The sequence below is a fragment of the Dermacentor variabilis genome, chromosome 7 (genome assembly GCF_050947875.1).
Source record: "Dermacentor variabilis isolate Ectoservices chromosome 7, ASM5094787v1, whole genome shotgun sequence".
In the NCBI taxonomy this organism is placed as follows: domain Eukaryota; kingdom Metazoa; phylum Arthropoda; class Arachnida; order Ixodida; family Ixodidae; genus Dermacentor; species Dermacentor variabilis.
In genome coordinates, this window is record NC_134574.1 from 87,474,012 (window position 1) to 87,499,468 (window position 25,457).

At 48.4% G+C, this 25,457-nt stretch overlaps 1 protein-coding gene across 1 annotated transcript in view; it reads left to right on the forward strand.

Annotated features, from left to right (window-relative positions):
- Nucleotides 1-290: 290 nt before the first annotated feature.
- LOC142588731 (neprilysin-3-like) overlaps nt 291-25,457 on the forward strand; it is a 92,463-nt gene continuing 67,296 nt past the window's right edge. The window contains exons 1-3 of the mRNA XM_075700547.1: nt 291-461; nt 2,071-2,132; nt 8,186-8,364. Coding sequence (XP_075556662.1) covers nt 2,105-2,132; nt 8,186-8,364 — 207 coding nt within the window. The 5' untranslated portion in view covers nt 291-461; nt 2,071-2,104. The remainder of the gene's footprint in view (nt 462-2,070; nt 2,133-8,185; nt 8,365-25,457) is intronic.

Here is a 25,457-nt window from a genome sequence, read left to right on the forward strand (position 1 = left end):
TCTGTAATGAACCGGCGACAGTCGATCGCTTCTTTTTGTCCAGTCGTCGATTTCTGTTACACACACAAAAAAAAGACTTCTCGAGGCGCCATGTCACTTACTCTGGCTTCCATTGACTACCCCAATTATTTCTATCGGGATCTCGGTTCTGAGCGGCAGATAAGGAGATGGTTGTCTTCCAATATGCAATTTCATTCGCAGGATAGCACGAAAGTATTGGTGCGGTAATATTATATTGAAATCTATAACGACAGCAGCAGCAAGAAATCGACAGCAGCGTGCCATCGCGCGAGCGCGTGAGAACGCGGAAGGTCAAAGAAGAAGAGCTTCGCAAGGCGTTGCCTCCCGTCGTCCGTGTTCTGCTCCCTGAAGAAGCCGTGGCGAGCAACTCTTGGCGAGGAAAAGAAGCTCTTACCCAGATTTTACCACGAAGGATCAGTGCTCTCGTCAACGCGGATAACGTGAGTGCTTCATCTCGTAATTTGGACGATTTTTATCTTCTAGCAATCTCTCATTGACCGGACGGGCGTTGGTATTGCATTTCCTGTCAGGTCACGGTGTCAATAATCTCAAGGTGCTTGAATGGGCTGACTGAAGGCTATTCCTTTATACTTTACACGTATTTAATTCCTCGGAAATAGTCCTAAATCGTAAGTCTTGTCACGCGCCGTTTTCTTTCTGCCACTGTAGTTGTCTAGTTCCATTATTTATCCTCTCTCCGCATTACCTCTTTAAAGTGGTGTTGAGGGGACACTGAAGAGGCTTTTTAAAGGAAGCGAGGCAGATGTAGGACATGAACAGGAATCTTGAATTTATCCAAGGTTTCGCCACTGCGTCCGTGGAATGCCGTCTTCTTGGATTCTGTACTCGCCATTTTCTTATTGTGATTGGGGGAGAGAGACGAAACCTTGCGGCAGACAGCGGCCGGAGTACCCTCTAAAATAATTTACACCCATAAAAGTGAATAAGGGTGGAACTCATTTTACAATGTAGACACCAACAAGCGGTGAACAGTGCAGCTGTGATTTGTTCACGAAAGCGTTCCTTATGCACTGCGTCATGCAATGGCAGTCTTATGGCGGTCGTGGCGTTCAGAGCACGCGAGCAGAGGTGTTCTGCGGAAATTCGCAAAGTGGAGAGATTTTCGTGAGTGACGCCTACTTGGCAGGAGCCCTGTGCTATAATTTAGCGGTTGCCACATCTTGCTTTCAAGACATTACGCGAATCATAGCGCGGGTCATATTGATGTGATACTGATAATACAAATGTACCAAGTAGTTATTTGCATATAAATTTATTCGGGAAGGACTAGGAGGTTTATATGATACTGCTATACACAGTATGCTGCTCATATTATTGAAACATGGGTGAAATAGAGTCTCAACACATCCCCAGTTTGCCGAAAGAGGGTTCAAACTGTGAACTCCAGGGTCGTCTGAAATGATGGCTGAAGAGGCAACCCACCGTCTCCGAAAATGTCGCGACGCAAGCGATCGTCAAAACCAAATATTTGAAGTAAGGATTCAGTTGTTTCAGTCCTAAATCATTCATGCATGTGAAACACGCGCAGTGCTGCTTTCTAAGGCGGATTAGTTCTTTGAAACGAATAATGAATCAAGGTAAGCCTAATGTTGTCGCACTGTCTCCAACAAAATGCACAGTAACTATGATGAAGCTTAAAAAGAGGCCCACTTATGAAAGTGAACTGGCATCTGCCTGAGCAGCTACAAGAAAATAAAAATGAGTCCGGAAGAAGTAAATGCGCAGGGAGAAGTCATAGAGCGTAAAACTGGCATCTATAAGAGTGCAGCGCAACATCGTATGAAACCAGGCTCATTTGAGTGCGGCTGAATTAGTCCATCATTAGTGGAATTGGCTACATAAGTATGGCCTCCTTCGCGTGCTTTTACGCATGACGCGTTCTACGTGGTAATTACAACACGAGACCCTTTGTTCAAGTTCTCGCATCTCCACAAAGCGTTCCGCATATATTTTCGTGCGCTAATTCAAAAGCTGCTGGCATTTCCACATCGGCGTCATCTTAACGTTGTCGACAAACGGCTGTTGCAGAGCCCGTGAAGACCCGCAGGGTGACTTGAGTACCATGGCTAGTAAGGATAAGCCAACCGCAGGTAAGTCCCTCCACAAGGAAAACCCTTCGAGAGGTATGTCCATTTTATTCTCCCGTAAAGTTCTTGCAATACATCGGTGTCAAAAAGATATCTATGCGCTTGTGCCTGAAATTTTCTGTGGAAATTGAACGTGCTTTCTTAAGTCGGTATGTTCGATAAGCTGTGAAATCCTGTTCTTACTCCAAGGTGATAAAAAGAAAAGAAAAAGTCAGCGAAGTGTCGACGCCTAAGACAAAGTCGACGTACATCATGGTTCAAATGATTCGACGATTAAATATTGTTTATACCTCTGTATTTTGTCTCTTTCTGTCTGCTTTTCATGTTCATTATTCACTCATTTCGTATCTTATTCTCATCGTATTTTACGCGCAATTACGTCGACCTTGTCTTCTTTAGCGTCGGCACGTGGTTGACCCTTTTTCTTTGACCAAGAGGTCAGGTGGGCCGATCCTGAATATTGTACAGTCTATGCTTACTATGGGCACAATGTGCTTAATTTTGTACTATATTGGTACTATTTATGCCCGTTCCATTAATTTTACCTACGCTGCGGCTAATTTTTGTTTCTTGTCCTCTTGGGACCTACATTTTAATACCGCTTGAGACTCGCTACGATGCTCCAGGGAGTGAATGGGCCGTTTTTCTTGTTGGAGTAGTTATAATGTACCCATATCCCTGATACGCCAAACCAGCGTGAAGTCAACTAAGACTTCATCTTCAAATAATTGTGGAGAAACCGTCGGCGACGGATGTTAGTGTAAGCGAATAGCCGAATGATTCTGGAAAGCTATTTGCTTTATTTAAGAAATGATGCCCTTGATGGCATACATTTGTTGTAGCAAGGATATTTAGATAGTGTGGGCCCTTTCATTTGGTAAGTCCGCAGAATGTGTAGCCATTAACCAACCCATCTGTATTAGTAGTACCAGTGTAGACTGCAAGTACATGTGCAATGGGCGGACAGACTCGAAAACTTTATTCGAGCTTTGTAAACGTTCCGACAAAAATAGGAAAACGTGGTGATATTGCGCAAGCATTCTACGCAAGGAAAAAGAGACAAAGGTGAATAATGTTCGTACTGTCCTCTTTTGACTGTGAAATATAGGAGTGCTTTAGAGTCAAGTGCGTGCGCGCGCAGGTCGGTCTATTGTATTTATCCTCATTCTTCTTTACAAAGCGCTGATTTTTAGCGCCTGGGCTGGTACTGCTGTTTTTGTAGCGCCAAAACCAAATTGAACGTCGACCAACTCGACCAAATGTCCGCCTTGCTACGGTCCGCGATACTCCAAGCTATTTAGCTGCAGTGTTTCTTAAGGAAAGGAAAGACAGATTGCCGACCGAAATGGTATTATATGGTTAAAACGGTTAGAAGACGTTGCAACTTCATGCTGATGCTTTGTTCAGTAAGAACGCAGACTAAAGTGATCTCAAAAAAAAAAAAGAAAAGAAATCACGACAGAACACATCTCACGATGAATGTGGGCGTTGATGTGATTAGCACTGAAGCAACGTAGAAACACACCGTATTGCCCCGAACGAAGAGCGTCATGTATGAGGTCGTGTCTGCAACCGGGCTCCTTTCTCGCGCTTCCCAAATAAATTTCGCAGTGGCGCCACATTGCGGCGCCGCTGCGACGATCGCGCGTGGCGTGTGTGTGAATATATCGACACGTGTGCTCGTTCATCCTTCTGCGGTAACCGCTGTTTCAACGGCTGACAAAATGTTAAACGATATCGCTCAGCGCAAGACGCGCCTGCGTGATTTGGAACTTACGCGAATGTTGTCGTTCATTCTGTCTGTCGTGTACGTCCTAGCCGAACCTGCGTTCAGTGTGTCGGAACGAAACGAAAGGAAGAACGAAAAAAAAAAAACAACGAGGTTTTTTGACTGGAACAAAAACGTAAGCGAAATGTTATTTGTTATTTTATTTCGGAGTGAAACCGAAATCTTTTTGATCGATTTTCGGTTCAAAGGGAAAGTCGGCAATCCGAAACAACCGACCTCCGTAGACGTCAAAATAGCGCGTATCTCAGGCAGGGATAGTGCGCGCGACAGCCAGTCGAACGCTCCTGTAATCTAAGCCTGCCGCTCGGTGCTCTAGCAGATCGGCATCGTAGCAAGGTCCAGGGCTTGCGCGCTGAAGGGCTTATCGTGTAGCTTTCTACGGGTACAGCGCTTTGTTGCCAAAGTTTTATCGTTCGTTCAAGTTCGTTTTACCGGGGCACCGGTCTCGCATTTCGGCGAGTAGACTCGATCACGTGGTGCTTCTGAGATCATGCTCAGTGCCTTGACTCATGGCACTGAGCATGATCTCATAATTCATAATTCAATTATTGGGAAAAATAGGTACTATGTTTTTATCGTTACTTTAACCCGCCGTGGTTGCTTAGTGGCTATGGTGTTGGGCTGCTAAGCACGAGGTCGCGGGACAGAATCCCCGCCACGGCAACAGCATTTCGATGGGGGCGAAATGCGAAAACATCCGTGTACTTATATTTAAGTACACGTTAAAAAAAAAAAAAACAGGGGGTCCAAATTTCCGGAGTCCCCCATTACGGCGTGCCTCGTAGTTAGATCGTGGTTTTGGCACGTAAAACCCAATAATTTAATTTCTTTATCGTTACTTTGCTTTGAAATTTTTTCCATGTGAACCAAAACCGTGATGAACCATTACGGATCATCTTTCGTTCCGGAACGGAACGTTTTTCAGTGTAACGAAACTAAAACTAGACCGAAAAACATTTCGTTCAGGCACCCTGCTTGGGTTATCCGATTGCATGCATGGCACGAATAGCGCAGTAGTTTCTGCAAACCACGCGGGCACTAGCGATTACTCTGAAACATTCGACAAGTGATGCATAAAAACTGACGCGCTTGACCGGCTGAACAGATTTCGATGGTCGCCGATTGTGTTCACCACTGTCGTTGTGCTTTGAGTGCAGCCTGTTTTAGTGGGCACAGGTTCGTCCAATAAAACGTTAGTTAAGCTATTGAGTGGTTTGCTGCTGTGTTTTCTCCCCATCGCTATAACATGTGACAATATACTCAGATAAGATTGTTTGATTATGTGTGATGGAGGATCAATTCCACTCAACACCGGAGAAATTTCAAATTATTTTTTTTTTGTCAGCGAAAGCATAGATACCCATTCGCACACAACCAGTGGCGTAGCCAAGGGATGACACGCAGAACTCCCTCTCCCCCCCTCCTTCTCATTCCCGAAATTTCTGTGTCAGTATGCGGCCCTGCCCAATCTCCTCCCTCCCTCCCTCCCTCCCTCCCTCCCTCCCTCCCTCCAGATTTTCGCCCCCCTCAAGCACGCGCCCCGCTTGGAAAAAAAAAAAAAACCCGCCGTGGTTGCTCAGTGGCTATGGTGTTGGGCTGCTGAGCACGAGGTCGCGGGATCGAATCCCGGCCACGGCGGCCGCATTTCGATGGGGGCGAAATGCGAAAACACCCGTGTGCTTAGATTTAGGTGCACGTTAAAGAACCCCAGGTGGTCAAAATTTCCGGAGTCCTCCACTACGGCGTGCCTCATAATCAGAAAGTGGTTTTGGCACGTAAAACCCCAAATATTATTATTGGAAAAAAATTCTGGCTGCGCCATTTGCATTTACCCGGTGACGTAAGTTGGGCGTCGAACAAGTTCATTGAAGAGCGGCACCCACCCACCGGTACATACCCACTGACCCAAGTTAGTAGGACGCTGGGTTTTGAACCCTGTTTTCTCTGCTCAGAAGCCAGAGGTTTTAAGCGACTACTCGGTGTTGATGACTACCCGATAAAGTTGGCGAGAAAGAGCTTAGCCGAGGTCGAACGGACAAACAGAAATACTGCAAACTGAGTCAAGTTCCCAAATAATGCTAATCGCATTAAAAAAAAAAAGTTTGTAATACACGATTTAGGGCTGCACAAGCAATGTGTCGACGGTGCGAAAAGGAAGTACTGGTCGCTCAGGATAACCGGATGTAAGCGCACATAAAAGCAAATGTGTGCGCTGGCGACAGTTGCTTTTGATTTTAACTGCATACATGTTCCAACGTTTTAAAATGCGCATACGTATTTTCAAAAGTGGTTCGCAGTTGTTTGATTTTAATTCGATCATAATTATTAGCTTTTCCCCCTCACGTTGGCACGCTGCTGCCCCTCAAACGTCGCTCTTGCTCGCCAAACAACAACAAAATATGGCCGACGGTAAAAACTGAGAACTTGCGTTCTTGTAGCTAACAATGAAACTTGAAGCTTTACGCACGAAAAAAAAAAATCAGCGCCTATGCAAACCGCTGTCATTCGAGCTCGAATGTGCTGAACCCCAATTGTACAGTGCTACATTGTTTGAATGCTAATCGCAAAAGCATAAGTAATAATCTGGAAATGGGTTCTGCCAAAATTGTTGCTATATATATATATATATATATATATATATATATATATATATATATATATATATATATATATATATATATATATATATATATATGATGTTATTCTGATCCTCCTCTCTCCCATTAGGCGGCACTGTGCTTGTTGCCCCGGTAATACATACTGGACAACATAGAAACGTGAATTACAAATCCAGCTTATTTCTTCAAATATTTGTCCCTTTTAGGATAACGTAGGAGTGTTATCAAAAGACAACCCACCACAAGCATATAAATGCCCCTGTAGTCTTTGTTCGGCGCAAGCTAAGCAGTTTATTCCTTCAAGCACATGACATGGCAGTTTCTCTTTGTGCTCCGCTGATGAGCAACTGTTAGCACCCGCGGCAGTGACTTAGTCGCTATATGGTGCTCCGTTGCTGAGCACGAGGTTTCGCATTTGATTACCGCCCACGGCGACCCCGTTTTTATGGGAGCATATTAAAACATTAAAAGAATCCGCTCCTGTACCGTGATTTGCGTACACTTCAAAAAATCGTATGTGACGAAATTTACTTCGTTATCCTCCACAAGGACGTCTCTCCTAAGCGCAGTGTCTCTTTGAGACGTTGAACTCCTAAAATAGTTCAAAAATTATCAGCAAGCCTATATGGATTCACAGAACTATCAGTGAGAAAGCAGCGAAGCTATCTCACGTCTCGCCAAAAAATAGCCATGGCTCAGTGAGATGTTGCGCCTTCTTGGAGATGATGTTTTGTTCCAACGTCAAGCACTGATCACATGATCTCCCGACACCGGATCCGAAGAACGAGGCTCATTAAATATTTATTTTCAATTTCGTGAGATGCTTTTCAATGTCGACACCAGCTCGTAGAGGGCTTCAGCTATATTAGCTACACAAACGTTTCAGATCAAAGCCCGCGTTGCCGAGGTTAGCCATACTTCTTAACGTTAGTTTCACTACTCGCAAGGTAGTTATAGCGGGCTCCTAAAACCTCTGTTAACTCTCTAATACCCAAAGAGAGTTCCACATCAGGAAAAATTAAAAAGAAGCTTATTTACCTTTCTGTCCACCTATTGCAGAAAAGCCAACAACGAAATGAGCTCAGAAATGCCGACAGTCCGGGGAGTTGGTGGGTGACCCAGTCATCTCGAAGTATAAAGCAGCGCGCGGAAACACAACCCAAAAAAGCAGAATAAACTGACAGGACAACCGTTGCATTCGCAACTACATTTTATTTCGAAAATCCAGAGTTATTATACGCCCACACCAAAGGACAACCGTGCGACAATAAATGACACTATTTAACAAAATTAGCCTGCTTCTTTGGGTCGTATTTCCATGCGCTGATTCATACGTCGATATGAGCAAAACGAGTTACGAGCAAAACTTATTTAGCATGGTAATTAGTTTATTAGTAATTGGTTTTCTAAACTCTTCACAACACAAGCTAAGCCACATACACTAATACTAAGCAAATCAGCATACTAATAATCGTTACCATGGTAACTGAACGATCGCATGGCCAGAATTCCGTGCAGTAACTTTTTGTACCAAACTCGCCGACCCGTGCGCGTTTTATGCGCAGGTACGGAGTCGTATTTAATGGGCGCGCGCCTTTTCCTGACGTGAAATGTGGTTCTAACTGTAGCACTGCCGTTGGACCACACAGGCCGCGACACAGAGGGCAAGGCTGGCGGCGCTGGAGGACTCGGTGCCAAAGCAACTACCACTCCTGGCCGCAAGGCGTTGAGCGTCGGCTCAAACAGTCCACGCGCACGGAACACGCCAGGGCAGAGAAGGAACGGCGCGGAAGACCGCATTCAGCAAGACTCGGCCACCAAGTCCTCTGTAAGCGTGCGCTTACAACGTTTGTTTTCTCATCTTCTTTAACCCGCCGCGGTAGCATATAGTGGCTATGGCGTTACGCTGCTGAGATATAGGTCGCAGGTTCGATACCGGTCGCATTTCTATGTGAGCGAAATGCAGAAAATGCTCGTGTACTTAGATTTAGGTATGATCTGAACTGAAGGTGCGACAACGACGGCGGACGAACACACACACACACACACACACACACACACACACACACACACACACACACACACACACACACACACACACACACACACACACACACACACACACACAAACACACACACACACACACACACACACACACACACACACACACACACACACACACACACACACACACACAAACACACACACACACACACACACACACACACACACACACACACACACACACACACACACACACACACACGCACACACGCACACACGCACACGCACGCGCACGCACTCGCACACGCGCACGCACGCACGCACGCACGCACGCACGCACGCACGCACGCACGGGGCGCCAAAGTTAGCCTTGGCGCCCTGTGTCATGCTTAATCAACACGCCCAACTATCCATCCCAACTTAAATTTAGGTGCACTTTAAAGATCCGCAGGTGGTCAAAATTAACCCGGAGTGCCCCACTACTACGTGTCTCACGAAATCAAATGGTGATTTTGGCGCGGAAAACCCGATTCTATAACATCTCTATTTTATATAACCTGGTCACGTTTCCCGCACCTCAGAACGGGACACTAGGCTAGTTATGGCGGGAACTAAAGCCCATGGACGCATGCACTGATAATAAGGCAATGCATAGGCACGGGGGTATACGTAAGTGGCCCAGCGCTCTTGGCGACCCCTCGTGACACAGTGTTCAATGAAAGGTGTCGTGGTTGCAGGAAGCTCGAACTTGAGACGGAAGCAGGAGCAAACAAGCATTTGGTAAGGTGAAATATTGGGCTAGTTGGTTCTGCGCGATTCAATATGTAGCAGCACGGCTTTCGACGAGGACATGAACAGAAGAACAGACCAGGCAGTGTAACCGATAGCAAATCGTTTTTTTAAAGACATTCTTTTGTGCTTTGATTTATCTAAAATGTATAGATCATTTACCGCGGTTGGCTTGCGGCGCGAAAATGAAATGGCGCTACCGGCTGCGACGTCACACGAAGCCATACGTAGCAGTCTGAGTGCAACCGTAAGCCTAAATCGCCTCAAAAGGAGAACGGGCATGTTTAATTTTTTTCTGCTTAATGTGGCTGGCGGAGGGAGGGGGCTGGGCCTTCCCCTCAAAATTTACGTGAGGACCGGCCCCTCCTCACCTGGGGATCAGAAACATGCATGCATACATACATACATACATACATACATACATACATACATACATACATACATACATACATACATGCATACATACATACATACATATATAAAAACACGCTGAGACTTCCCTTTGTCGTCCACTGTTGCATCGCTGAATGTTGATCATCATAATCATCATCATCATAATCATCATCATCGTCATCATCGTCAGCCTGTTTTATGTCTACTGCCAGGACGAAGGCCCTGCGATCTCCAATTACCCCTGTTAAGCTGAATTTTCTATTCTCCAAGTATATTGCTAGAACACTGTGCTCGGGTTTGTCATTTAGTGTTTGAAGAGAAAGAAAAATTGTTTTTAGTGATTTGTCATGTTTGTGAAATGTGAAGTAGGCCGGTTGTGTGAGCTTGCCTTTTCAAGCTATTTATCTTACTTTGCAGGGCTAGCCTAGTTATCGATTTCATGCCAACTGTTCACGAACCATGTAAGAGTGACTGCCAGGGATTCAGTCGCCATGAAGTATCATATTCTCAAAATTGAATTCAGCGCATTTGATCGCTTTAAAGGTAATTTTTCATGTAACAAATTGTCGTTGTGAATGAGCACGGGATACTTGGTGGTATTGCCCACCAAGGTGATTTGCAAAGAGCAGATGATAGAGTTTTCACGTTAGCAAGTTGTTTGGAACCCACCGATGGCATCGGTTGTTGGGAACGCACGCAACAGACCACGCCTGGCGGGGAGCGTTGCGGCGACGCCGAACGGGCCAAAATGTCTGCCGCCCCGCCGCAGTCGCGCCGGCAAAACCGCGCGTCGCAGGCGAAACGCAACAGACCGCCCCGCCGGGGGAAGGAGATCCCGATGGACAGGGGACTGCATCCGCTGTCCGGAGGGATGTCGCTCGATGATGCTCATAACCGAAGTCGGGCGTCCCTCGGCGTTTCTTGAGCGCAGCGCACAGAGAAGGCCTCGTTCTCTCGTTCAGGTTCGCACAGGACACTGCAAAGTGACTTCGGGAGAGTTCACATTTTTGTTCTCGTTCCCGGCAAGCGTTAGAACTACGCTGAAACTCAACCGCTCAGTCAGCAAGCACGGCACAACCCTCACTAAGCCCTGCCAGGCTCTTTCCCCTTTTATACCACTGCCTAGTTCCTTACAGTAGTCTAGCATCACTCAGAACGCGTCCACAAATTGGAAAATTGCACTAGAAAGCATATCATCACTTTGAAACACTAAACAAAAGCAATATGTTAAACAATCCTGCCTCAGGAAGAAAAACATCAGTAACAAACAATTTTGAGGCTGATTCCTACGTTAGGGGCTTCGACTTAAGCCATCGGCGTTACCGTTGAGACTCCCCTTTTTGTAACGCACCTCAAAGGAATATTGTTGTAAAGCGAGGCTCCAGCGCAGGAGGCGGCCATTTTTGGGAGAGATGGTCTGCAGCCATTGGAGAGGGCAGTGATCCGTCTCAATGATAAACCTCGAGCCGGCTAGATAGCATGACAATTTCTGAACGGCCCACACGAGACACGCACACTCTTTCTCGGTGGCGCTATACGCCTGCTCACGACTGGTCAGCTTACGACTAGCATACAGGACGGGGTGTTCTACTTCTCCATTTTCCCGTTGGCACAGTACAACGCCCATGCCTCGCTCACTAGCATCGCACTGAACAACGAACCCTTTTGTATAGTCTGGCGATCGTAGCACAGGCTGGCTTGTTAGGGCACTCTTTAGGGCGCTAAAAGCTCTTTCCTTTGTCTCGTCCCAGACGACTGTTTGAGGCTCTGTCTTTCTTAGAGCATCCGTCAGGGGAGCCGCGATATCAGAGTACCTGGGGATGTAACTCTGATAGTAGCCGGCGACACCTAAGAACGACCGAATATCGGTCTTCGTGCGCGGTTGCGGGAAGTCTCGCACAGCGGCCACCTTTATTTCAGAGGGGCGGCGACGACCCTGACCAATCACGTGACCGAGGTAGACAACCTCGGCCTGTGCTAACTGGCACTTAGGAGCCTTGACTGTCAAGCCCGCTTCGCGCAGGCGGGTTAGCACTGCCCGCAAGTGTGCCATATGCTCCGACCAGGATGCGGAGAATATCGCTACGTCGTCTAGATACGGTAAAGCGAATTCTTGCTGTCCCCGCAACACTTTATCCATGAGGCTTGAAAAACAGTATGGCGCGTTCTTCAAACCAAAACTCAACACTTTAGGACGGAATGTTCCCATTGGTGAAATGAACGCCGCATACCTACTAGCCTCTTCTGTGAGTGGAACCTGCCAATAACCCCTGACAAGATCTAGGGTGGAAATAAACTGAGCGCTACTAACTTTCTCAAGGCGCTCCTCGATGTTAGGGATCGGATAAATTTGATCCTTAGTGATGGAATTAAGCCTGCGGTAGTCGACGCAAGGACGAGGTTCCTTGCCCGGTACCTCAACTAAAATCAAAGGGGAGGTATAATCACTCTCACCTGCCTCAATAACACCGAGCTGTAGCATTTTCTTTACCTCAGCCTCCATAATATCGCTCTGGCGGGGTGACACCCGATACGCCTTGGATCGTACTGGCTCAGGGGAGGTAAGTTCTATATCATGAGTAAGTACAGAAGTCCTACCAGGCCTCTCAGAGAACAGACCTTGAAACTCTTGTAATAGCTGGTGTAGTTCGGTTTTCTGCTCGGGCGACAGCGGTGCTTTACTGATAAGGTCACTAATGACTTGACCGGTGTCTTCCCTGTTCGTCACTGAGCCTAGTCCCGGAAGCTCGACCGGAAGCTCTTCAGGAACGTTTACCATCATGCACACCACTGCTTCCCTTTGTCTATAAGGTTTGAGCAGATTACAGTGGTAAACTTGCTGTGCTTTCCGCTTTCCTGGCAGACTTACCACGTAGTTAACGTCCGACAGTTTCTGAACAATTCGTGCTGGGCCCTCCCACTGCACGTCTAGTTTGTTGTTTAGCGATGTGCGCAATATCATGACCTCATCGCCCACCTCAAAACGACGGGCCCTGGCTGTCCGATCATAATAAACCTTGGCCCTCTGCTGGGCCTTTGTCATTGCTTCACCTGACAACTCCTGTGCCCTTCTTAAGCGTTCGAGGAGCTTAAGTACGTACTCCACCACGACTGGGTCGTCGCCCCTACCTTCCCACGATTCTCGAAGCATGCGAAGCGGAGATCGAAGCGAGCGACCGTACACCAGTTCAGCTGGCGAAAACCCCGTAGCCGCATGCGGCGCGGTTCTTAATGCAAACATCACCCCAGGCAGACACAGCTCCCAGTCAGTTTGATGTTCAAAACACAAGGCTCTCAACACGCGCTTCATGACGGAGTGGAGCTTCTCAACGGAATTCGACTGTGGGTGGTACACTGAGCTGTGTAGCAGCTTTACCCCACACCTTTCGAGAAAAGTTGTCGTCAAAGCGCTAGTAAACACTGTGCCCTGATCTGATTGGATTTCCGCAGGAAAACCAACTCGCGCAAATATGGACAGTAGTGCATTGACTATCTCAACTGAGCTGAGTTCTTTAAGCGGCACTGCTTCAGGGAACTTTGTCGCTGGGCAGATCACAGTCAAAATGTGTCTGTACCCCGTGGCTGTTACCGGCAGAGGTCCCACAGTATCAATAACGAGCCGTCTAAAAGGCTCCGTAATGATAGGTACCAATTTCAACGGCGCCCTCGATTTGTCCCCTGGTTTGCCCACCCGCTGACAGGCGTCACATGACCTCACGAAGTGGTCTGCGTCCCGAAAACACCCTGGCCAATAGTACTCTTGCAAGAGACGGTCCTTAGTTTTCTTAACTCCTAGGTGTCCGGACCACGAACCCCCGTGTGACAAGCGCAACAGATCCTGACGATAGCATTGAGGCACGATCAGCTGATCGAACTCCACTCCTCTGCGGTCTAGATACTTCCGGTACAGGACTCCACCTCTTTCCACAAAACGCGCATTTTTCCTGGCGATACCTTCCTTGACATTGCAGCGCACGTTTTCCAGGCTGCCATCCTTTTTTTGCTCGGCTATCAAAGCCGACCGGCTGACTTTTAGCAACCTATCAAGTCCGTCTGACGTAGGCGCGATGAGCAAATCAGTAGATAGCTCTTCTAACTTTCCCGCATCGGGATTTTCCTCTCCAGTATCTGGTGCCTTTAACGTTACAGACTCAATTTTATTCAGTTCGGGCGTGCTCTGAATATCGGCTTGCTGCGCCTCTGACCCTTTCTCATTGTTCGATAACGTCGGCCCCGCAACTACCGCCTTTGCAGCGAGCTCCCGAACCTTCGATCTGGTTAAGGCCTGAACACTAGCTTCACCAAACAAAAGCCCCTTCTCGCGCAGGAGGTGATCGGACCTGTTTGAAAATAGGTACGGGTACTGAGGTGGCAGCATAGATGACACTGCGGCCTCCGTCTCAAGCGCTCCGAAAGGTCCTTCAATAAGCACCTTTGCTACTGGCAGACACACGCTATGAGCTTCCACGGCTTGCTTGATCCATGCGCACTCGCCCGTGAACATATGGGGTTCTACGTAAGAGGGGTGAACTACATCCATTGTAGCTGCGGAATCGCGAAGCACTCGGCACTCTTTCCCGTTCACGAGGAGGTCTCGCATGTAAGGCTCGAGAAGCTTCATGTTCTCGTCAGTGCTGCCTATTGAAAAAAACACAACTTTTGGTGTTGTTTCCGGACACTGCGCCGAAAAGTGACCCGGCTTCTGGCACGTATAACAAACGCGCGCTCGCCTCATCTCGAACCGCTTTCTGCGTTTGGCTGCCGCCGTCTCTTTACGTTTGGTCGGACTGCTTTCACTCGCATCCTCACTACGCGTGTCCCCGTTTAATCTCATGGGCGTGAACCTCGGCCTCTCAAACTTCGAGCCAAATTCACCCTTTTGACCGTCCTTAGCTCCGCGAGCCCGACGCGTCACAAACTCCTCGGCTAGCTCAGCGGCTTTAGCCACCGTACAAACGTCTGGCCTATCCAAGACCCAGTACCTCACGTTCTCAGGTAACCGACTATAAAACTGTTCTAGCCCGAAACACTGCAGAACTTTATCGTGGTCACCGAACGCTTTCTCTTCTTTGAGCCACTCCTGCATGTTTGACATAAGCCTGTACGCAAACTCTGTATATGACTCACTTTTGCCTTTCTCATTTTCCCGAAACTTCCGACGGAACGCCTCCGCAGACAGCCGGTACTTTTTTAGCAGACTCGATTTTACTTTGTCGAAATCCTCTGCCTCCTCTCTATCCAAGCGAGCGACTACGTCGGCCGCCTCGCCGGGTAACAAAGTGAGCAAGCGCTGTGGCCACGTTTCCCGAGAGAACCCCTGCTTCTCGCACGTTCGCTCAAAGTTAACCAGGAACAAACCAATGTCCTCTCCAAGCTTCAACGGCCGCATCAGGTCAGTCATTTTGAACAATACGCGTTCTCCTGCACCGTGTGCCTGACTTCCATTACGAGCGCGTTCCATCTCTACCTCAAGACGCTTCATTTCCAAAGCGTGTTGACGGTCACGCTCTTGTTGCTCTCGCTCTTTCTGTTCTTTACGTTCACGCTCTTCTTTTTCTTTCTGTTCTTTACGTTCACGCTCTTCTTTTTCTTTTTGCTCTTTAAGTTCGCGCTCCTGTCTTTTTGCAGTCTCCCTCTCTTCAATGGTCTCAAGGCATTCCGACAGCTCGTCATCCTCAGCTTCTAACTCAAGAATAGCCTTTAGCAGTTCAGGTTTTCTTAGTTTGTCTGAGACATCCAGACCCAACTCTCTTGCAAGCTCCAACAATTTCGGTTTGCGCAACGACTTCAAATCCATGGCTGCTCTGAATGCTGCTTTCTCTACTGCTTACTATTGTCTTGCCGCAAACTAACCCGGCAGCAACGACAACCACAATTACCAGCTCTGTTTCTGACACTAACAAAAGCCTGGCAAAGCTCAGAAGAAGAAAGTCCCGCACTCACCAAACCTCGCAGCCAAGAGTCCAGCGCAGTCGTTCCGCTGCAGGCAACCAGTCATCACACAGGGCTCGTTGCACTGCTCCCGGATCGTCGTTGAGCTGCTCAGCATACAGTCAACTGCATCTCTTCGCTGCTGGCCTCCGTTGTCGCGATCTCACCGCTGGCAGACAGTTGTTTGGAACCCACCGATGGCATCGGTTGTTGGGAACGCACCGCTGGCGCGAGTTGTTGTGGTCGCACCGCTGGTGCGATCGGTTGGGAACTCGGCGCTGACGCCCGTGGTTGTACCTGGGTCGCAAGCCCCAAGGGTAGCGTTGGCCTGGCGGCCTGGGGTACAACTGGAAGCATCCGAAGGTCCCGGCAAAGCATGAGTCGACTGGTAACAACAAAACAACTTGTTTATTTTAACATCGCAAAGAGTTGGCGGTCAGGTTGACCGAAGTAGAGAGACGGGAGAGCACTTTACTCAACAGAAGAAATCGGAGCCCTTCTTTTTGGCGTCCGGGGGCAGCTGTTTTTATACTCTCGCAGTTGAGGGCAAGAAGGAACCCCTCAATAGACGAGCACGTGATTGTACAATGGGCTAAGGTGACGCACACTGCCGCCGGTCGGGCACAAAGACTGGGAGGAGAAGGTAACTTCGGCTCTCGGAGCGCCTCTGGTCGGGCACAATGACTGGAAGGAGAGGGTGACCCCCTACTGTCGCATCGCCTGGTTCGGGCACAATGGCACATACACTCACACACGCACATGAAGACACGTGGCATCGGAACATGCCTGGAAACGCCTGGAAACGCCTGGCGGGGAGCGTTGCGGCGACGCCGAACGGGCCAAAATGTCTGCCGCCCCGCCGCAGTCGCGCCGGCAAAACCGCGCGTCGCAGGCGAAACGCAACAGACCACGCCTGGCGGGGAGCGTTGCGGCGACGCCGAACGGGCCAAAATGTCTGCCGCCCCGCCGCAGTCGCGCCGGCAAAACCGCACGTCGCAGGCGAAACGCAACAAAGTATAAGCTTGCTACCTTGTTTCTGTTTTGGTTGTCATAATTGTAATGGCTAGAGAAAAAAAAAACAAGTTGGGACTGAAAATCTTATTTCTCCGTTTGTCATAAAATGGCCTTAAAAACAAGTAAGCTTGAATGCCAAGCTTCAGCGTTCTTGCTAGGTACGACATAAAACTGGAGAGTGCTGCTTTCCTGACAGGAAACACCCCCCTCTATATGCTAAACTAGCAAACATTTCATGTTAAGCACCAAGTTCTAGAGGGCCTGTTGTCATTAGGGTGACCGCTGAGCTTCTTATGGCTTTGCGTGGGCAGCTTGCAGACCAATAATCTCTCTTTTGTCCGTCTTCCTGAAAAGCGAAATGATGAAGCCATGACAAACATGCAAGCAAAAAATGGTTAAAACAAAAATTAGTCAAATAAACGAACAAATAACGGCCTCTTGGTGAAGTGTTAAAAAATATACCTTGGGAAGATTCTGGCCCAGTGGTGACACGTTCACTGTGTACTTGTACGTCCAGAGACAATAGAGTCCGAAGAGTTGAACAAATATGAGCAGCGCCTTGGAGGTTGTAGTCGAAAGAGAAAAGAGCCTCAATTACTATGGCAGAAGTGTGAGTGAACTTATAATTCATGTCTAATCAAAAGCAGTGCCCAAAACGCTCCATGGCGCACACACACACACACACACACACACACACACACACACACACACACGCACACGCACACGCACACACACACACACACACACACACACACACACACACACACACACACACACACACACACACACACACACACACACGCACACACACGCACGCACGCACACAAACACACACACACACACTCTTAGCCAAGTGCTTAGTCAAGTTTCGATTAGAGGACAGTTGTTATGCCAAATACCAGTAATAAACAAAGTTATTTTATTACGTCTCAAATGCAATTAATCCTGTTATCACCGGGAGTGCACTTGTCACTTATGTGGAATGAACTTATCACGGCTGATGATTTATGCAGAAATAGAACTATTTATTATTTATGCTATACTCCGTGTTAGGAATTTTAGTAACGCTACAAAATTAAAAGAACCTTGTTTGAATTGCATTTGAAGAGCAATAACTATATAATTATTATTTTCCACTTTTAAGAAATGGCTAAAGGAATCTGTTTCATCCGCCTCGCACGCGAGGAAATTCAAAGTTGAAAAGTCGAAGCACTGCTTTTTTACTCGCCGGTGCACACACCCAGAGGCTTCAAGGTTTATCCACTTTCGTGGGTAGTCTCCAAGCAGACTGTGCTCGGTTTCACCGAGCATATTTTTTTTCGAGCAGCTCATCACGCGGCCAGACGCTGCAGATCACTAAGGGTGGAAGCCGTCCAGCCAGTGTGCCAGTGAAACGCCGTAGCTGATATAATTCATCGTCTTTAAACACGCTCGCCTGGTGGCGGCATTCGAATGTTGCACTCATAAACTGGCAGAGATATTGTTATCAAAAGAAAACTACTTTATAATGAACATGCGTGATGCTGCTTAACGGAAACGACGAGGCCATTAGAAAATACTACCGCCGTACAATTTGAATCGATGAGCGGCCCATATTGCAGTTGATCCCAATGGGCTGCTGCTTATCGCACGCCAGTGAGGTCTCAAAACCTTTATTCGAGTAATAAAGCAGACTTTTTTTAACAGAAGTCGAATAAAAATAATGGCCTGCTTATTTCGTGAGAAATAACATGTTGACTATTTTGTCGGTTATATTTGCACATCTATAGATCAAATATTTGGCCTTAAGTTCACGTTTGAGTTGGTACAGGACAACGTGCTCTAGTTTCTGCCTGACCACGTGTGTTAGATTTACAGCCCGCGAGCCAAGAAGGCCCAATTAAGTTGTTTCTCCAGCCATTCTGAGGTTATTAAGAACGGAATGGTTTATTCCGGTTGACGCTCTTCGCTACTGAGGTCTTGTTCGAACGAAGTTGAAGTCAGTTTTCATGATCAGGTCGGCAGGCTGGAGGCAGCCAATTACCCAGCCACGTTATTAACATGGGCTGCAAGCATACTGGTTCCTCTTATAAAGGGTATCGCCAAGAGCACCGGTAGCTCTGACGAGGGTTTACCCGTATACTCACAAACTTTCTCATGGGCTGAAGGATGTCCTGTCAAGATCCGGTGTTGCGATATTTTTTTCACATAAGTCAACAAGTTCTCGTAGTTGTGCTCTCGAGTTAAGAAAAATGTAGAAGCTCCCGGTGGTGCATGTTGACGACGGCTGCCAGATGAAGCCTAAAGATGGCTACAGGCCGTGCAAGACTGGTGGTTTCTATAGCAAGTGCCGTTAAGTTGCTTCAGGTCATACATCAGCCAAAAAGGTTGCTGTAATAATACTAGACCCTCTGTAACTCGTTGTAGTTCTTGCGGCTGCAACCATTCGCTAACGAAAACGTGCATCCTTCCTACTGACAAAAAAAAAACAACTAATAGGGTAATCAGAGGCGCTTCGTATCAGCAACATGGGTGACACATGTGTCAGTCAGCCCTCCATCACATTGTCAGATAAAGAATTTCCCTTCCTGAGCGGAACGTGTCACGATGCCCATTGAAGTTTCTCAACAATTGTGTAACTTCGGCATTTTCAAGGGTTGATAAGAATTTCTTACGCTTAGTTTTTTCTTGTGGTTTTCAGTTCCACATCCAGGGTGGTCATGGGTCGATGAACTACTTCAGTGTCAAATTTTTCCTGAATTAATCTAGTTGAGAGTTTTCGCTCGTGTCGGCTGTTCTTGCCTAGTACCCGTGTTGTTGCGCAGTTAATACTAGTAATTGAAGAAGGAAAGGGAGCACCGCGAAGGGCACTCATGGGTGACCTTTTATTGCCAATAACTCCGCTTCCGCGGAACGCAGTGAAGTACTTCTTGCGGCAATGTATTGCTGAAATAGTCTATTTCAACTTCAAATACAGTTCTCGACTTCGATAAACAGTGATTTAGGGCAGCTATAGCACATCGTTAAGGAAAGAAGGAAAAAAAGGAGAGAGAAAAAAATTTTGAAAGCGAGAGCAGGGGGCTAAAGAGATTATTGGTTCGTTATAGCGCTTTCGCGGAGTCGCACCCCTCAAAATTAGCAGCGTTTAAGGTCGTTGACAAGTTTCCCAAGACACGTGCCATGGGGTCGGGAAAGGAATGGCGTAAGAAGTGGGATGCCGTACGGGTGCCTTTTATGTCCGTCCAGTCATTTTATGGTGTCAAACAAAGGACTTTATTTCACATGGCGCATACAAGTAGATTATATATATATATATATATATATATATATATATATCAACGAGAAGAAAGGGGGTTAACCGAGGGGCCCGATTTTTATTCGTCATATCATAAGCAGCCAACAAACACTGACACCAAGGACAACATAGGGGAAATTACTTATGCTTAATAAATGAAATAAAGAAATGATAAATGTAATGGAAATTAAAGTGGATGAAAAAACAACTTGCCGCAGGTGTGCACCGAACTCACAACCTTCGCATTTCGCGTGCGATGCTCTACCAATTGAGCTACCGCGGCGTCGTTTTCCCATCCACTTTCTTGGGTGTTTGTGTGTCCTAGTAGAACCCTAGGAGTGTGTGTATATATATTGCAAGCACTATTAACGTACTTCGTCGTTTTCATTTGTACATAGCCATCATCATCCTCCCTGTTCTTCGTCTTCTTCGCGCGTGAGCTGGGGCGTTGCCCTTTTTGTGGAATAAACAGCGCTCGACAACTTGATCGGTCTCGGTATTATAAAGTGGTGGAGGTACGTCAAGATCCCGACGTCCTCTCGCGTTCCCGTTCTCCCTAGAGCTCCGTTCCGGTCGCCGCCTGCCCCCAGCTACCCCTACAACAATGGACACTTCCAACCCCGGCCCTTCCGGCGCCTCAAACCCTACCACACAGACGACCCCACCTGCGGCGCCCTCTTGGACTGTGACGAGCCCTCAGCGCGATCCCCCTGTCTTTGCGGGACTCCGCGGTGATGACGTAGACGATTGGATCGACCACTACGACCGCGTGAGTTCTTGCAACAAGTGGAACGACACCCAGAAATTGAGGCACGTCGCCTTCTATTTGACCGGTGTTGCAAAGACGTGGTATTTCAACCACGAATCCGACATCGCGGATTGGTCCACGTTTACCTCGAAGCTGCGGCAAATCTTCGCTTCCTCGTCTGGCCGTGCTGAAGTCGCCAAACAGAAGCTGGGAACGCGCCGCCAACTTCCCCAAGAGTCTTACACCTCATACATAGAGGACGTCTTGGCTCTGTGCCGCCGTGCGAATCCTAGCATGACGGAAGCCGAACGCGTTCGCCACATCTTAAAAGGCATTGGGCCTGTCGCGTTAAACGCCTTAATCGTGCAAAATCCGGCTTCTGTCCAAGACATCACTTCAACGTGTCAACGCCTCGACGAGCTGCAATCTATTCGTCTTCCACATGACAGCAGCGATCCTCAAGTTCCTCATTCTCCAGATCTACGTGCTCTTATCCGCACCATCATCCGCGAGGAGCTTCAACTACAAGACCTAAAGCGTCCCCCTGCTGCCTGCGCACCAACCCCCACCTTCGACTTGCGCGAGGTCGTAAAGCAGGAGTTGACGGCGATGACTACACCCACGACGCATCTTGCTCCGGTAGCGCGCTCCACACCTACCTACGCGGATGTTGTTTCGCTACCCAACCCTACCGTGACTTCCGTGCCTACTGGCGTTTCCTATGACCATTTGGCTTCGATGGGAACCAGAGCACTTGCTGCGCCATCGTACCCTCAGTGGCGTCCACCTCGTCCGGTTTGTTTTTACTGTGGCATACGCGGCCATATATCTCGCTTCTGCCGCCGGCGCCAGCAGGATGAAAGGCGAGGCTATGCTGAGCACGAAAGAGACCGCACTCGCCGATCAGACGACTACTATCCCGGACCGCACTCGTTACCGCACTCGTTCCCTCAACAGCGTTCTCCGTCTCCACCAGCTGCTCCCAGTCTGCCTCATAGTTCCCGTTCGGCCAGACGTCGTTCTCCATCCCCTTACCGGCGCTCTACATCACCGCTTCGTCCCACTTCCCATTTTGTCGACCAGCACTCGGAAAACTAACTGTTGCAGTTTTTGGAGGGGAAACTGCTTCTTATCGGTCTTCAAAAATTCCTCCTGTTCGCCCCGCCAACATGCTTTCTGTGACTGTCGAAGGTGTTCCCGCGTCAGCTCTCATCGATACTGGTGCCGCCGTTTCTGTTCTTCGGAGTGATCTGTGTTCCCGGCTCCGTAAAGTAAAAACGCCTTATCTTGGACCTATTTTGCGCGGTGCTAATAATGCATTCATTCACCCTGACGGACAGTGTACTGCTCGTGTTCTCATCGACGGCATACGCCACCACATCGAGTTTATCATCCTTCCAACGTGTATCCATGAACTTATACTTGGTTGGGACTTCCTACATTCTGCTTCAGCCGTCATTTCATGTAGAGAGGAAGTTGTCCAGATCACGGATACAGAGTTTGAACCTGTTGCGGACTCATCACTTTCATGCGTGAACTTGGCCATCGCTGCAGACTACGTTCTGCGTCCTGGTCACGAAGACGTTGTAGCCGTAACATCCCCTCAGATCGCCGACGGAGATGCCCTAGTCGCCCCTTCTTCCCGCTGTACTTCTCGCGGAATTCTCATTGCCACCTGTCTCGTCCGGTTTTCACGCGGCCGCGCCCTTCTGTCTGCTTGCAACACGACCCCAGATCCTGTGATGCTGCCCAAAGGGATGACTGTGGCAACCCTCGCCGGCACTCAACCTATCTCTCTAGTCACGCTTTGCCCTTCTTCATCGCCAGCACCAACCTCAGGTTTGGATGATTCTTTCCCTCCTCCAGCCGTTCTTGGTTCTGACCTAACAGCCGCGCAGTCCGAAGCCTTAATGGTGGTCTTGGCAAAACACAAAGCCTGTTTCGATAGCTGTTCCCCTGTGTTGAGCCAAACTCCTGCGGCTACACACCGCATTGAAACCGATGGTTCCGCTATAATACGACGACGCCCCTATCGTGTATCGCCGTCCGAACGAAAGGTCATTGAAAAACAGGTCGCTGACATGCTTGCGCGGAAGATAATACGACCTTCATCTAGCCCATGGGCGTCTCCCGTGGTCCTGGTAAAGAAAAAAGATGGCTCAGTTCGCTTTTGCGTGGATTATCGAGCGCTCAATAAGATCACACGCAAGGACGTATATCCAATACCTAGAATTGACGACGCTTTGGACACACTACAAGGGGCGGAGTATTTCTCCAGCCTTGATCTTCGATCAGGATATTGGCAAATTCCGATGAACGAGACTGACAAAGAAAAGACCGCATTCGCTACACCGGATGGCCTTTATGAATTTAACGTGATGCCTTTTGATCTTTGTAATGCTCCTGCCACATTTGAGCGCATGATAGACAACGTACTTCGTGGTCTAAAATGGAAGTCATGCCTCTGTTATCTGGACGATATTGTCATCTTTTCGTCTGACTTCAGCCAACATCTTCATCGATTAGACGAAGTTCTCAAGTGCCTTGCGAATGCTGGTCTCCAGATCAATACAAAGAAATGCAAATTTACAAGCAAAACAATAAAAGTGTTGGGTCACGTCGTCTCAAAAGATGGCATCCAGCCTGACCCCGAAAAGATTAGTGCCGTTCTTCAGTTTCCTCGCCCCCAGCAACAGAAAGATCTACGTAGTTTCCTCGGCTTGGCGTCATATTTTCGTAGGTTTATACACAACTTCGCAGCAATAGCAGCTCCTCTACACAAGCTGCTGGTTACCGGTGCCTCTTTCACGTGGACTAGCGCCTGCGAGTCGGCTTTTCAAGCTCTTAAGCGGCATCTTACTTCTGGACCAGTGCTTCGCCACTTCGATAATCGTGCCCCCACCATACTCCATACTGACGCAAGCGCACAAGGTATTGGCGCAGTACTTCTGCAACGCAATACAGCATCTAAAGAGCAAGTCATAGCATATGCCAGCCGAACACTTTCTCCAGCGGAGCAGAACTACACTATTACAGAGCAAGAGTGCCTGGCTATCGTTTGGTCGATTCAGAAATTTCGCCCATACCTTTACGGCCGCCACTTCACCATCGTCACCGACCATCATGCTCTGTGTTGGTTGTCATCAATGAAAAACCTGTCAGGACGCTTAGGCCGCTGGATACTCCGCTTGCAGGAATATGACTTCACTATAACGTACAAGTCTGGAAAACACCATCATGATGCAGACGCATTGTCTCGCTGCCCACTCTCACTCTCTCCCGGTAACGCACCGTCGTCTTCCCCACCACGTCGTTCCGATGCTACGCCTGCCTCACACCAACTCTCGATAACGCCCCTGGACCAAGTTACGCTTTCATCACGCTCTGATTTCGTCTCGCTTCAGCGGGCCGACTCCTACTGTCGAGCTCTCATGGATCGCCTTAGTGGGTTCGCCGAACCACCCAACAGCCGCTTGCGACGCCAACTTCGACAATTCCGCCTTCAAGGTGGCGTGCTACACCGCTACGTTTACCACCCAACAGGTCACCGGTGGGTCCCAGTTCTACCTCGCTGCCTTCGTTTGCGGGTATTAGAGGCACTTCACGACGATGTATCGGCTGGCCACTTAGGCTTCCACAAGACTTACGACCGCATAAAGACCCGCTGCTTCTGGCCTGGCCTATCCTCAACGGTGGCCAAATACATTGCCTCTTGTGCGTCATGTCAGCACCGCAAACGCTCGACATCCCCTCCTGCCGGTTTACTACAACCTCTCCCTTGCCCAGACGCACCTTTTGAATTTGTTGGCATTGATTTATATGGTCCCTTGCCGTTGACACCCTCCGGTCACCGTTGGATTGTCACTTCGGTCGACCATTTAACAAGATATGCCGAGACTGCCCCTCTGCGATCCGGCACCGCTTCTGAGGTCGCCGACTTTTTCTTGCGCGCCATCGTCTTGCGCCATGGGGCTCCTCGCATTCTTCTCAGTGACCGTGGCAAGGCGTTCATTTCACAAGTTCTCGAGGAAGTTCTTCGAGCCACTAATACCGTCCACAAATCTACTTCTACTTATCATCCGCAAACCAATGGCCTTACTGAGCGCTTCCACCGTACGCTGTCTGACATGATTTCCATGTACATCCGTCCTGACCACACTGACTGGGATAAAATTCTTCCTTTTGTGACATTCGCATATAATATTGCTATTCAACGGACTACCGGCTACAGCCCTTTCTTCCTTGTGTATGGACGATCTCCTTCCACCATATTCGACGGAGAACTATTTTTCGCACCTTCTTCGCCTAACGCGTCGCTTCCAGAAGATTTTGCTGCCCGAGTTGCACATTGCCGTCAAATCGCCCGGAAAAGCACAGAAGCTACCCAAGCTGAGCGCAAGCGTTACTGCGACAACAAACGCCGTGACCTACGTTTTCACCCTGGAGACCAAGTCCTGCTTTGGACTCCACTCCTCACCCCAGGCCTCTGTGAGAAGTTCCTTCCACGCTACATTGGCCCATACACCGTTGTGCAGCAAACATCTGCAGTGAACTATCTCGTCCGCCCAGTACACTTCGTCACTGACCGGCGCCGCCGGAATGCCGAAATTGTTCACGTCTCGCGGATGAAGCCCTTCACTCCCCGTTTAGATAATCTCTAATCTGCGGCCAGGCTGGCCGCTTCCATGACGGGGGGAAGTTAGTGTAAGCACTATTAACGTACTTCGTCGTTTTCATTTGTACATAGCCATCATCATCCTCCCTGTT